The sequence below is a fragment of the Rhinoderma darwinii genome, chromosome 3, assembly GCF_050947455.1.
Source record: "Rhinoderma darwinii isolate aRhiDar2 chromosome 3, aRhiDar2.hap1, whole genome shotgun sequence".
Classification (NCBI taxonomy): domain Eukaryota; kingdom Metazoa; phylum Chordata; class Amphibia; order Anura; family Rhinodermatidae; genus Rhinoderma; species Rhinoderma darwinii.
Genome location: NC_134689.1, coordinates 115,539,234 through 115,553,854, shown reverse-complemented (window position 1 = coordinate 115,553,854; position 14,621 = coordinate 115,539,234). Strand labels below are relative to the sequence as shown.

General features: G+C 40.9%; 1 protein-coding gene across 7 annotated transcripts in view; it reads right to left on the bottom strand.

The window, feature by feature from the left end:
• The window catches only part of ABLIM3 (actin binding LIM protein family member 3), a 169,945-nt gene that overhangs the window by 72,259 nt on the left and 83,065 nt on the right, over window positions 1–14,621 (bottom strand). For all 7 annotated transcript variants that reach the window (XM_075856595.1, XM_075856591.1, XM_075856592.1 and 4 more), the window contains exon 2: window positions 1,310–1,450. In XM_075856595.1, the coding sequence (XP_075712710.1) occupies window positions 1,310–1,450 (141 nt within the window). The remainder of the gene's footprint in view (window positions 1–1,309; window positions 1,451–14,621) is intronic.

Below are 14,621 nucleotides of genomic sequence, written 5' to 3'. Positions count from 1 at the left end.
AGGCACTTTTGGCGGTAAACAGTGGTCAGAATGCCCCTGCCCCAAGCGCACCAGGCTGTGATCACTATGTGTTCTGATACCTTTCTATTTTAGGCAGAATTAACTTTTTCAGCAATTTGTGCTACAGCAGCTCTTCTGTGAAATCGGACCAGATAGGCCAGCCCTCGCTCGCCAAGTGCATCAATGAGCTACGGGCACTTATGACCCTGTCACTGGTTCACCAGTTGTCCTTCCTTGGACCACTTTTTGTAGGTACTAACCATAGCATTCCAGGAACACCTCACAAGACCTGCCGTTTTGGAGATTATCTTACCCAGTCATCTAGCATAACATTTTGTCCCTTGTCAAAGTCGCTCAGATTCTAATGCTTGCCCATTTTTCGTGCTGCCAGCAAATCAACTTCAAGAACGAACTGTTCACTTGCTGCCTGATATCTCCCACTTCCTGACAGGCGCAATTGTAGCAAGATAATCAACGTTATTCACATCACCTGTCAGTGGTTTTAATGTTATGGCTGATCGGTGTAGAAATATATATACACACACACACACACACACACGCACGCACGCACGCACGCACGCACGCACGCACACACACACGCACACATGCACACACATACAGTAGATACATTATACACATACCACAAATATTTACCACACATATAATCACAGTGCAGTCTACATAAAATGTTTTTATACACTAGGTTTTTTAGTTTTTTTATTGAAGTTCATTAGGACAAAATATCACAAAAATACAGCAAGCAACCATATCCGAGTCTTTTGACAGTCTGACACAACCTTAGGTTGATTGCAGTAATTCTGTGATTTAACTGCAACTTTCACATGACCAAATGTCGCTGTGCAGCTCAAACCTAAATTTTGACATTTTCAAACACAATTTACTTGCATGTAACATCTGGGTGTAGAGCACAGAATAAAGTATTTAGGAAAAAGCTCTTCTATTTTACTCTCCATGTAAAGCAAGAGAGGGGCACATACTTTTTTTTTTAATCTTTAAATATCACAGCTATTCTGACAACTAAGACAACTAATGCGTTTTTGTTTTTTTTAATGTCTTAGCTCCTTCACACAGGACTTTGAAACGTTGGATTTTCATGGCATGGCTAGCAAATGTTAACACCAATGAATATAATAAGCAGAATCACAACAGGAAAAGGGAGGCTGACATTTTTTCTGGAAAGGTCGCAGTTGTTATGAGAAGCAAAGCTCTAACAAAAGGTAATATATCAATCAGCCCCGTGGTACTTCAGCTTCTCTCTCAGTGACACACATAGATTGCTGAGCGGTACCTTGACAGGTGAAACAGCGGATGTGGAAGTGGTTGGTCTGCACCCTCACTACTTCTCCTTTACACGTCTCTCCACACCGGTAGCATTGGATAGGTCCGGAGCTCCCTGATGAACTGTACGAACTATGTGGGTAGGGCATTGCTGGAAAGAAAACACAAGGAAGGCTTATTACATACATATCCACTTCACATTTGTATATAGCTGCTCTTTTTTTCAATGTATTTTAAACAATTAATACTAATAATGAAATAACAGCCATCTCAATCTAATGCTTTCCCTTTATTACCAACAAGAACAGAAATGAACCCAACAGTAGGAAAAACTGAAAACATTCTGAAGCTTTTCCTGTTTAGTTGTAGTGGCTATTTTTGCACATGTGACAACAGGAAGTGCAGCCATATTTGTTGTTGAATTGGCTTCATCAGCTCTCACTCACATTACAGGGGTTGACTGTGATAAATGGACTCGATAGTTTTTTCTTTGTTTTTTTTTACATAAGATACGGTTCAAGGATCACAGTCTAAGGGTCCCATTACGTGGCCCGACGTGGGCCATGTAAACGAGCGTCTATCAACGAGACAGCGCTCATTTGCTCCTTTCACAAGGAGCTATGTATGGGGACGAGATCTCGTTACTCTGATCACTGATCCCCGTACATTTCTATCATGTCGGCAGCATATCTCCCTGTTTACACTGCCTAAACTATACAATCAGCCGATGAACGAGCATTTGCTCATTCATCGGCTGATCGTTGCCCTGTTTACAAAGGGCATTTATCGGGACCACTCGATTGCCCGATTATTGGCCAGTGTAAAAAGGCCTTAAGTCACCAAAAAGAATTCTCAAAAAGGTAACATTATTCATTATCTGCTAGAAATATTGGTATTACTCCAATGCAGTGTCCATGGGATTATAAAACATACTTAACTTACCATCTACCTATTAAAATTAGGCACATGACACATGACTGGGTGGAAAATATTGGTCACAATCATCTTTATTAAAGTAACTTTCAACATATCAACTTTACTCAGTAAACAACTTGAATTGAATAACCAAACTTACAGGAGTTCAGCCATATTCTGGAACCCAACTTAAAAGCATTGAAAAAGTCCACCCACCTAGTGAGTGACTGTATCCCAACTTCCAACAATGAGGCTGTGACAATTAAATAAAGTATATAAAATTGGGAGAGCGGGCGAGCACCTTCTTTTCTTCTTCAAGTCTTGGAATAGCCGACACGTACCCAGCCCTTTGACTTGAATATAAAAAGTACACACATGTCACATGGGATCAAGCCTGAACCTAATGACCCATTATTACCAGGCAAAGGGAAGAATCCTTCCATAGTAACAGCACACAATTGGCCTGGGAGCCAACCAATCACTTACAGCTGCTTCCCAAGGCAAAAACTGCCTGGAAACAGCTAGCAATTTTGATGGCATATTTCCCGCCAAAACCAACAAAGGATCCACCATGGGTTCTTCATAATCCCATGTTGATGCCTTCTTATAGTCCGGGATCTCTACATTATTAGAGTTACCACCTTTTAAACCTAGAGTTTAAGGCTATTTCATAATAGAATGGAGAAATCATCTTGTAACATTCCTTCAATCCTATCACAACATTCCTCAGTATTTGCTCCGGTGATGCTGAGAACCAAACAGCCGTTCACTAAGAGGTTTGATTGTATTATTTGAGCATGAGGATCTGAAGGCAGATGCTCAGAGAAAGCAGTCTATTCATGCTCCTCACATCGGTTACATCTAGATAACCTTTTCAGACACTGCACAGACTTGCTCTGCCGCTCCTGGGTTTTCAGCCATAGATATGCTGTCCTGACCTGCTTTTACCTTCAGGGACTGCAATAACAGTCAATGGCGGTTACACAGGTTACTCCTTCACCCGACACTATTCTGTTCACAGCCTGCCAGCACCTGTCCTTAAATTCCACAAAGGATTTTAGAGAAAAATCTGACATTTGGCATCATACTCATAATAGTAGGTTACATAACTATGTCAGTTTTCTAATTAGTGCATAAAGGTTGGTGCCAATGTTAATGCCTCAATATGTAAGATATGTTAACCTGGTAGTAAAACATTCTGTGAGATAAATTATAAGGTCATACACTTCACTTCACCATCTGGTCTCTAGGGCAGAAGTGTATCAGGCTGAATAACTTTTATTCATGGAATGGAAATTTATGGAGAGTTCTAACTGCAGAAAAATTACAACCCATTACAATGCAAATTTTTTGTCATAAAAATAATGATCACAAATGATCTGCACTAGTTTCCGCTGCTGCTGCCTACTTCCGCCGTGTACTTACCTGCTCACAGCGTTCCCTGGCTCCTACTCTGCGCCGCATACCTCCATCTGTCAGGTCTGTTCACGGTCTCCATCACCGCCACTTTCCTTCAGCACTTCTTACTGTGTGCGTGCTGAACCTTGCAGTCTTAAAGGGCCAGCGTTTGACAAATCTGCTACCCAGTTTTCCCTGGGTATAACGGGATCTCCATTTCATTTACACATGGCCTGAGCAATTAGGTTAACCCTAGCTAGTCTAGTCATTCCCAGTGTTATACATTGTTGGATTTCGTGTGATTGAACTTTGCTTGTACCTTTGACTGTCCTTGCCTGCTATAAATATATTGGTATCTCCTGGCTCTAATATCCACAATGTGTATAACTCAGATCGGAGCAGGTAAAATAAATTGGGTGAAATCCAAAACACCCGAGACAATGCTAAATAAAAAATCAGCACAGTTTTACCGCTCAGACGGCACTGATAGAACAGTCCAACAGTCCGCGATTCAGTGAGGGTTTAAATGGTTATTCTACAGGAATAAGAATAACCATCTACAGCCTCACTGGATCGCGGACTGTTCTGTTGGACTGTTCTATCAGTGCCGTCTGAGCGGTAAAACTGTGCTGTGATTTATTTTGTCCTTGCCTGCTGCCTGCCCTGACCACTTGCTTGCGATCTGTGATGAACCTCTGCCGCCTGCCATCACCTTTGTCTCTGCCAATCAGGAGTGCCCATCTGCTGCCTGCCCTTACTTATGCTATATCTGACAGGAATTCTGTCTGATGATTTTGTATTTCATCTGTTTACGTCAGCCGTTGCCAAGGAAGACTACACTGGGGGTAGCGACCTGGGGTTCCGCAGCAACGAAGTTCAGATACCTATATAGGGGTTAAAAGGTGAATATCTGGGGTCCCCTTAGACTCCGCTCCCACTCTAAATCCCTTGATGACACAATGGGTTCACACCATCCTCTGTGGGCCCCCTGACCGTTTCATCAACCACGGGCCTTGTGGCACCATTGCAGTTCCAGCAAGCGGCGTGGTTTTCCATCAGGAGTGTGGTCAATTGGCATTTAGAGGTAACATTATTAGGCCTCATGCACATGACAGCAGCCATGTGCACGGTCCGTGATTACGGCACGAACGGCCCAAACAGTGTCATCCGCGGGCAGTTTGCAATCACGGACCGTGCACCCACAAGATATGCTTTCACTTTAAGGAGTCCGGACCACAAATGCGGTCCGTAAAATGACTTGTCTTATATTTTTGCCATCCAGGCTCCCGGACAATGCACGGACTGTGGAAACCACGGTCGTGTGCATTGACCCATAGGATAGAATGTGTTTTATACTAATACGCAATTGCGACTCTGCAAAACTACGCTAGTGTGCATGAGGCCTAACACATCATCTATTTTAAAATAAAATTGCAGGAAAAAATTATTCATTTGTAAAATAAGAACGTTTTAACATGCTAAGTATTTTAGCTCTTTAGGAGTGTCCCTCAGTACTAGTTTTTAACAACGATACAGATTGCAATCACTCACAATAATTCCCCCAGTGGGGCTCACAAATTGATATTCTTTGCTCTCACATGTATACATTGGGCTCTTGGAAGCTAAATAACCTATCATTATGTTTCTGGAGCTCCTAGACGACACTCAGGCAAATATAGGGAGAACATACAATCTCCATGCAAGCTATGCCGCTGGTCAGATTAGACATTTCGATCCAGTGCTGCAAGCTGAGCCAGTCATTAACTGTAAGGCCTCATTCAAATGGCCATAATGCGGTCACATTTTAGTATAAGTACTACATCAGTAAGTCCAACTATGGGTCTAATGATCTGAACTAACAGCATTTTAGAGATCTATGATGCTCTTAGTTTATTTTATTAGAGTTGCGGAAAGATTGGGAATTGCATCCGCAATATGGACGCTAAAAGGCAACCGCATTATTGCCATATAATAAGGCCTTAAATGTATAGTATTAAGATGTTCAATAACAATGAGTAAAATAATACCTTTATTTTTCTTTTCTTTTTTAATGTTTCTTATTACTTAAATGAGTTGCCTGGGCATCGGACGGTTTTCATACTGATGACCTATTCACAGAATAGGTCATCAGTATATGATCGGTGAGGATCTGACACCTGGACCCCGCACTGATGAGCTGCCTCCGGGCACCGGAAATTAATCAGTAGTTGATGCCGGATGCAGATTGCTACGTACACTGTTTAGCGGCTGTTCTGCAACACTGCTCTGAATAGGAGCAGAGCTGCAGTAACCCAGCACGGCCGCTATACAGTGGTCGGAGACTTCTGCTTCCAGCACCAGCCACTGCATAATTTACAATGCCCGGAGGCAGTCGGAACAGCTAATCAGTGCGGATTCTGGTTGTCGGACCCCCACCGATCATACACTGATGGCCTAACCTGTGGACAGGTCATCGGTATGAAAAACCGCTCCATGCCAGACAACCCCTTTAAATAAGGCAGATTACATATCATATTAAAACATGCAATAAAAAAAAGAAATATAAAGCCCAACCCAAACCACTCCCCACCTAATACCCTAGGCGGCAAAAGAGGTGCAACTGCATTTAATTGATAATTATGTGTATTTTGGTGTCTTTGTTAATATTTCACTGAGAGGTGCATTGAACATTCATTGATTCTGATTTAATAATTAAGCATTAAATGGTTCATAATGATATGAATAATCATGTGTTGATAAGACTATTGGTTATTAACAATCCAAATAATACTGCATCTTGTTCTGTCTATGACTGGTCACATACAACAGACAATACGAAGTCTCAGCCCTACCTAAGTCTAAGCACAAGCCTACCGACTTTATTAATGCTATTACAAAGTACTTGCCCTTACAAAGTACCCACACAATTATGCATCTTGCTGAGTAGACTCAGGGATACTGGCACAGTGCCTGTAAACCACAGCCACCATGACAAAATAAACAAAGAGTCATATGGTGACCCATAACAGAGACAATGTGAGCCTAAGCGTCTCATAACAGAAGTAGCTCGCTTGCCCCCAAAATTGCAGCCACAGTGCCCCCATAATGATAGCCAAAGTGCCGCTATTATTACAGTCCCAGTGCCACCATAAAAATCGAATTATTCACTGTAAAAAAAAGTGTATCTCTTCCATATCATGTCCTCTTGCTACATCTCTGTCATCAGAAATAAATACAAGAAGTAAAAAGTCTGCCCAGCAGGAGCTACAGACATCCAGCTGTCTAGTAGTCTTGCCTGGTCTGCTCGAAATTTGGGCATCTCCAAAACATTCAAGGGTTGCTTAGCCCCTAGATTATTGTTATTTAACTCTCCTCGTTCTTGACAATCTAATTTCAATATGAGATTTTCAGATACTCTATAGATAGGCGTTCGACCAAGCTGATCATGAATCATAATGGGAGGATTAGAGATGTTATTGGCTAGAACATCTTTTTAGCTGGGGATGATCCAATATCTATGTCCAGTTTAATATTTTTCTTTTGATATCTCCTTTAAACCTAGGGAGTCCTTTGTGCATACATTTGAAGTTCCCATATTGAAAATTAAAAAGAGTTTATATAGTATATGTGCTTGTTTCTATTAAATGTTTCATAGCCTTGCATTGCGAACCATACTTATAACACATTATATAACCCTTACGTGTTAATATTATAATGATTAAATAAAACCGCTTATATTTCCAGTGATTTTATTTTTTTCTTTCTTTCTTTCTTTTATGATATTTTTCCAAATTGATATATTTACAAGCCCTTTGTTGCTAAGGAACTCTGAGTTGTCCCTATCAAACACCGCCAGACTCCCAGGAGACAGAAAAAGATGATGAACTCAAGAGAAAGGAGACAGGGATACAGGTATAGATGAGAACAGAGCCAGCGACAAAGGCTTAATATATGATATTATTACCAGTCCATCCAAACATGAAGGAAAAAATGATGGTTCTAGATCTATTAACCTGAAATATGGTTTGATTTGTAAGCTTATTTACACAGCAATCTACTATGTGCTTAGACGTAGCGTAAAAGGATCAAGAGAAGCTCATTACAGCATTTAATCCACTAATGTAAACAAGCATTAGAAATATCCCTGATGGGAAGGAAATAGGGCAATGGGGATGGACCAGATCGGCTCAATTACAATGCTTACATTTTTATTTTTGTTTAACCATTTTACACTGATGATAATTGGATATGATTTCTCGGAAAAAAATTTACTGTCATTTGGGTATCGTTGAATTAGCTAGACAGAAAAAATATTTTTTCAATAAAATGTTGGGCTCCAACATTTAGTGAAAGAATCAAAGGCAATTTTTCTGAGGCCTTTAAAGGCATCTGTCACTAATTATTAGATGCCCCACCCTGATCAGAGTAGGATGATAGTGTGGAAATTAATGGGTGTATTTATTCGAAAGATACTGACACATGACGCCTCTTTGCACCGATGATCGTCCAAAAAGCCCGTCTCCTTCGTTGGCATCAATGCTGCACCACTAACATCTCATTATTGAGGCATCTAATAGGTGTCCTAACATTAGCATTATCTGTTTTGTGACAGATTTCTTTCAATTGAAATCCCCCCGAAGTCAGAAGATCAGTGAAGACGTGAGTTGAATCCTCAAACTATTGAAAGCCCAAACCCCTTCAGAGTGATGGAAATCTATGACACAACATTCTAAATAAATGTCAAATCAAATTAATAGTACTCAAAATTTTAATAACAGAAATCTATGGTACCTAAGGGTCCTGTGATACCTATAAGTTAGTGTTTAAAGAGGCTCTGTCACCAGATTATAAGTGCCCTATCTCCTACATAATCTGATTGGCGCTGGAATGTAGATAACAGCAGTGGTTTTTATTTTCAAAAACGATCATTTTTGAGCAAGTTATGAGCAATTTTAGATTTAGTTTCTTAATGCCCAACTGGGCGTGTTTTTACTTTTGACCAAGTGGGTGTTGTAAAGAGAAGTGTATGAGGCTGACCAATCAGTGACCAATAAGCTTCATACACTTCTCATTGTTCCAGCCCAGCATGATCCACAGCACAGTGAGATTGTGCAGTGAAAGAAGCTGGGATGGAACAATGAGAGGTGTATGACACTGATTGGTCACTGATTGGTCAGCCTCATACACTTCTTTACAACACCCACAGTAAAAACACGCCCAGTTGGGCATTAAGAAACAAAATCTAAAATTGCTTATAACTTGCTCAAAAATGATCGTTTTTCAAAATAAAAACCACTGCTGTTATCTACATTCCAGCGCCGATCAGATTATGTAGGAGATAGAGCACTTATAATGTGGTGACAGAGCCTCTTTAATTGTAAAAAGGACAGAGTGGACGATGCCAACAGGTGATAAGGGTGTTATGCTTTATCGTTAGCAGGTCAGGAGAATCCCAAAAAACCCTAGGTATTGTTCAATGCTCAATGATGTCTTCTAATACTATACTCAGTAAAGTGGAAGCAGATAGGGACCAATCATTTTGCATTTTATACTAGATTCAAAATTGTATGATATGCCTTTCTCAATAAATGGGAAGTAGACATTATAGTGCCTTTCTATGGTGACAATTACTTAGATATAGAAATATATTGTGCATAACTTATTTCTGTTTGAGACAAATACAAATATATCCCCAAATGATCAACGCTTTAGTCCTCTATCTTCTTTCCTTTGAACCCAAGACCATATACATTTCCTTGTTCCCATCTCCTTTTTAGCTCCAGGCACTGCCATACTGGGTCCTGAGCCCACCAAAACGACACTGAGTTTCCAATGAAAGTTCTACTAAAACAGCATGTGAATACAATTCTGCAATTGATCATGGTTTATTGCAGATTGTCGCCATACCCCTAGGGGCGGATTTAGGAAGAACGCAATTCCCCTTATACAACAGTGCTGCTTTTTTTTTTTTTTAATCGACCATTATCTGTTAGGAAACATCTGTCACTTTTAGGTTGTCATGACTACTAGTCAAGCTTCTGGGTGGCCCTGATTTGAGTCTCTGAGCCAATCCCAGTTCTCATTCTGCACCTATCAGGGCCATGTGTGGAGTATTTGAATCTGTTCAGTTTTCTCATTGTTGCTTGTGATTTCTTGTGTATGCATGTGTCTGATCAAGTGCCTGGTTACACCCTGTATCACCTTGACTGGACTCTTTGAATTGGACTTCGTCTTTGTCTTTTCCCTCTGCTCACTGATTTGGACATTCTGCTCTCGGCTGATTTTGATCTCTGCAACTCCTGGTATTCTTGTTTTGCGATTTGGACTTTTAGTATCTCCTGGTTTTCTACCCTGTTTGCTGATTACCCCTCTGGCTTGTCTGGTTATCCGTTCTGTTATTGCCTGCAGTTGCACCTCCTGTCTAACACCGTATTCTGTAAAAGCAACCTAGGTTCTATGCAGCCAAATCTAACATGCCTTGCGGTGGGCTCTGGTGAAGACCATAGAGCAGCCTTAGACCACTGACCAGATTGGTGTTGGACTTGAGGTAGCTGATTTACCTGCACGCTTGATCCAGACAGTCTGCAGAGGAATTGCTCGTATAGTAATTACATAAACTTGCACTCTGAGAATTGTGATTCCTTGACATTATCTATTGGAATAATCCACTAAATAACGGCCCATAAAACTCACCTCTCACTGTTCCCAAACACTCGTTTAGCTCTCTGCACCACTGTACTGGGCACTAACTCTGCCTACTTCAGGACCCTGTGTGCCCCAAGCCAAAGAGGAGCAGTTAGTATATAGAGGGGTCTGGTCTGAGTCAAATTATTTAAGGTGTGTGGTATGGGGGTCTAAAATTTCTTTAGGGGTCTGAAGTAATGTAGGAGTCTGGTCTGGGGTCTGAAATGTGTTTAGGGGCCTTGTCTGGGGTCTGAAATGTATTTAAGGATCTGGTCTGGGTTCTGAAATGTATTTAGTGTTCTGGTCTGGGGTAATGTAGAAGTCTGGGTGTAATGGCGGGGTAGGGAGACAGACAGATGAGCCCTAATCTACCCGCCACTCAGTCCCTGCTTGCAACGACACGTCCTAAGCGACGGCGTACAACTGGGCGACGGTCCCTACACTCACTAAGTGCACGACAGACAAACAGGCAAGGGTACACAGAAGCAAAGGGTAATGGGGCTGTTGCCCACGGCAACCCCGTGAGCAACAAGAATAGTGAACGAGCCGAGTCAAACCAGGAGTGGACGAGGTACAAAACGCAGAGCAGGAGAATAGTGAACGAGCCGAGTCAAACCAGGAGTGGACGAGGTACTAAACGCAGAGCAGGAGAATAGTCAGTCAAGCCAGGGTCAATATGAAGAAGAAGACAAGTCGCACAAGCAGTAACAGCAGAGCCAGGAAACAGACTAAAAGAATCACAGGCAAAGGAGGAACAGGAAGAGAAGGTATAAATAGACAGAGGGCGGGAGCTAGCTCCGTCTGGCCAGGCTGTGATAGGCTCTCCCACTCCTCAGCCTCCCAGGCTGATTGGTAGAAGAAGGTGTCACTCGAGCAGACTTAGGAGTAGGTGCAGAGTGACTAAGCACGGGCGTCGACACAGAAGCTGTGTCTGGCAGATCCTTTACACTGGGGTTGTGGACAAAGGGTCCAAAATAATTTTGGGGGCTGGTTTGGGGTCTGAATTAATTTAGGTATCTGTTCTAGGGTTTAAATTTGTGTTGAAATAAAGCAATGATCCCCTACCTGTCGCTGTTGCAATACTACAACTCCTGGCATGGCATGGCTGCCTGCATTTGTCAGTGCATGCTGGTGGTTGGAGTTTTGGAACAGCTGAAGAGTCACAGTTTGGAGATCACTGCTATAGTGGGTGGAGAGGGTCTGTAGAACCAAGGGGCCAAAGATGTCTGGGTGAGTCACTTGATTTAACTGTTCTTTATTCTGCCTGTGTCTGAACAGTGCTGTATTCTCTTGTATGGTCTGCAGAATGAGACTCTACATATTGCCTGTGTAGAACTGGTAGACCACTAAATGGTCATTGTATGGCAGTTTTATTGCTTATATTGGTCTTTGTATAGTGGAAGTTTACACCTGTCCCTGATTGAAAACCTGAGTGTACGCCTGTACCTGACTATGATCAGGTGTTTCTGTGTTCCACTTTTACTTTACTTCTTGTGGCGTGGCTTACATTTTAAGGGAGTAGCAAGTGGCATGACCAAACAAAGCAAAATTTAGACATGGCATGCGTTGCGCAACACTTTTCTCCGCCCCTCAGATCTGGCCCTGGGCCATCCTGCTCAACTGTAAATACTTCTTGATCCCCACTAGATCTGTCTGGTTGCATCTTATCAATTCTATCCTCATAACCCTAGCTTACCTATGCTAGTAGAAGATGTCCGCACAAATTTTTCATCATCTAGAGTCCTCTCTCTTCTTTGTATTAATGCACCAAATAGGATTAGTGCTAAATATTGTAATTTATTATTCACTATAACTTCCTTTTGCTTACTATGTTGGCAATGTAATTTTGGGTCAGCTTTCTCTACTATACTATTTTCAAAGATGTTATTCCACTAGAGATGCACAAATTCAATTCGGTATGAATTTCCCAAAAGTTTCCGATTTTCACGAATCCGAAACTTTTGTGATTCGTCCTGCATGAATTGCTCAAAATGGCAGCCACTATTTTATAGGTCACAAGACAGAGAAGAAGGATCACTTGACCTCAGGCGGTGGCTTAGTGGGCTTCCCCATAATGCCTTGCAGGCAGCCCTCCCTCTAGCACATCCAACGTGTGAGTCACTGATGACTCAGTGGATGACAGTCATATCTAGCCTAACTAGGAAATGCTGCTGTGTCAGTGAGTGTGTTTCATAGTAAGCAAAAAATAATTGTTAGATTTACAACAATTTGATGGATAGATTTTAGAGAGAAATAGGAGTCAGCCATTGCTGTGAGTGAGTGCTGCTGCAGCTATAAAATTCTTACATTAATTGGTGAATCACCAATCTTCATCACATTATTCAAAAATTGTATTCAATTAATCCTGGTGCTGATAGTGTGTCGTTCCCTGCCGATACAGATGTCACCGACCTCACGGCACTCATTGTTTTGCATATATCTAATAGTGGCACCAAAAATTTGACTATAGTTCTGCATCAAGCATTATACAGCCGTTATACTTCAGTCCGTGTCCAAGTGACAATTTTTTTAAAATAAATAGCTCTTAATCTAAATTTAAATCCTGGTGCAGATAGTGTGCCACTGCCTGCTGATACAGAGTAAAAAGCCATTGTTTCTTCACTTTCCAGGACGATCAGTCACTGGTGCATGTAGTAGTGGAGGGGGAAATTGTGTATAAAATGTATATTTATTCTTTAAACGTTTTTTCCACTACCGGACAACTGATGACCTATCCACAGGTCATCAGTTTGTTCTAAGCAATCAGAAGAAACGCCAATCAGAGACATTCAATGCACTATAACCTCAAAAGGCCTCAATAGGGGCATCTAAAGATTTTGGCCTGAATTAGACGGACATCTTGATAATAAATTATTGGGCAATTGGTCTCAGATAAAGGTTTATATATAGAAAATTTTACAATTATGAAAAAAATTATTCACAGCAAAAAAAGATGGCTCACATCTCCATAACATTTGAGGGATCCATATTGTGCAAGTGACGGGATCGCAAATTTTTTTACTAAGAAGGTTAATTTATGAATAAATGCACAGAACTTATTGCTTTACAAAACACAAAAACGTATTACTTTGACTTGACATTTTGATGGATTGGAGGAAAAGTCTAAGCTTTAAACTTTTCACATATAAAAAAACATTTTCAAACCACTCAATCACATAAAATACTCATGTATGGTTAAGTCTCAATAGGCTGTGTGCCTTCCACACACATTAACATGTTTCTAAATGTATAATTTAATAAAGTTTTAAAATTTGTTCTATAAATTTGCAATGTGGCAGCTTTTCTTATTTGTTTATTCCAGTATTTATATGTACTCATGGACTATAAATCTAACAGTGATAGTGAGATGAACAAAGCTTGTCTTTGCCCTGAGCTCTATTGTAACTAAACATAGCCACTGATGACTTCATAGTAGTGACATGATGGCCCGTTCTTGATATCTACACAAACTGTGAACAGTTACAACAAAGTCCAGTCATAGGCTCTATAATTGCTCCTTTATTCCCTGATGTCTCTTCCAATACATCTCCCCCCATGAAACATGTTCTACAGTTTTAATGAGATGTCTGGTGTTGCTCTGGTCTTCTATTCTCCTATGAGATATCTAATGTCTCTGAGCTAAACATGGCCTATGTTTTTTGCTGTTATTTTTAAACGTGGCAGACTCAAGTACTTCTGAATTACAAATATTCAGGATGTATTCAATTCTAAATATGTAGTTTACATTGGTCCACGGTTGGATTGACTAAAAAAGGTGGTGATCCGTTTTGGCTGTTAATGCCACTATCCCGAGAACAGCAGGGACCGCACATGTGCGTTACTGGCTGTATATCAGAACAGGCCATACACGGCACGTCAATAATGAGGGTGCTTTATTGACCCCAAAAGTGTGACGTGTCGTATACCTGGAAGACAATTTTAATAATTAGACTACATAACAGGTATATGGATGATAAACACAGTGGGCAGAGAGTGACGTCACCAGTCATGTGCCCCACGGCAGCATTGTGAAACGGGGCCAATTTGGAAACTGAAAGTAATTTACAAATGTACTCAAATTCCCAAGTTAAAAACATTAATACATACAAGTTTTAACTCGGAAAACCCCTTTAAGAATTACACAATTCCCATAGCAATTAATTGGCTGTCCATGTAATGCATGGATGTGCCTGATCCTCTAAAGCAAAAATGCTCTTTGTAGATGTTCTCCACTCTAGTTACTAGGGGAGGATCCTGAATGAAGGATACCCCTCTATTAACTCAGATTTCCCTAATAAAGTATTTGAAAATAGGTTATCCAAACCAGACAAATACTTTAACTGTTA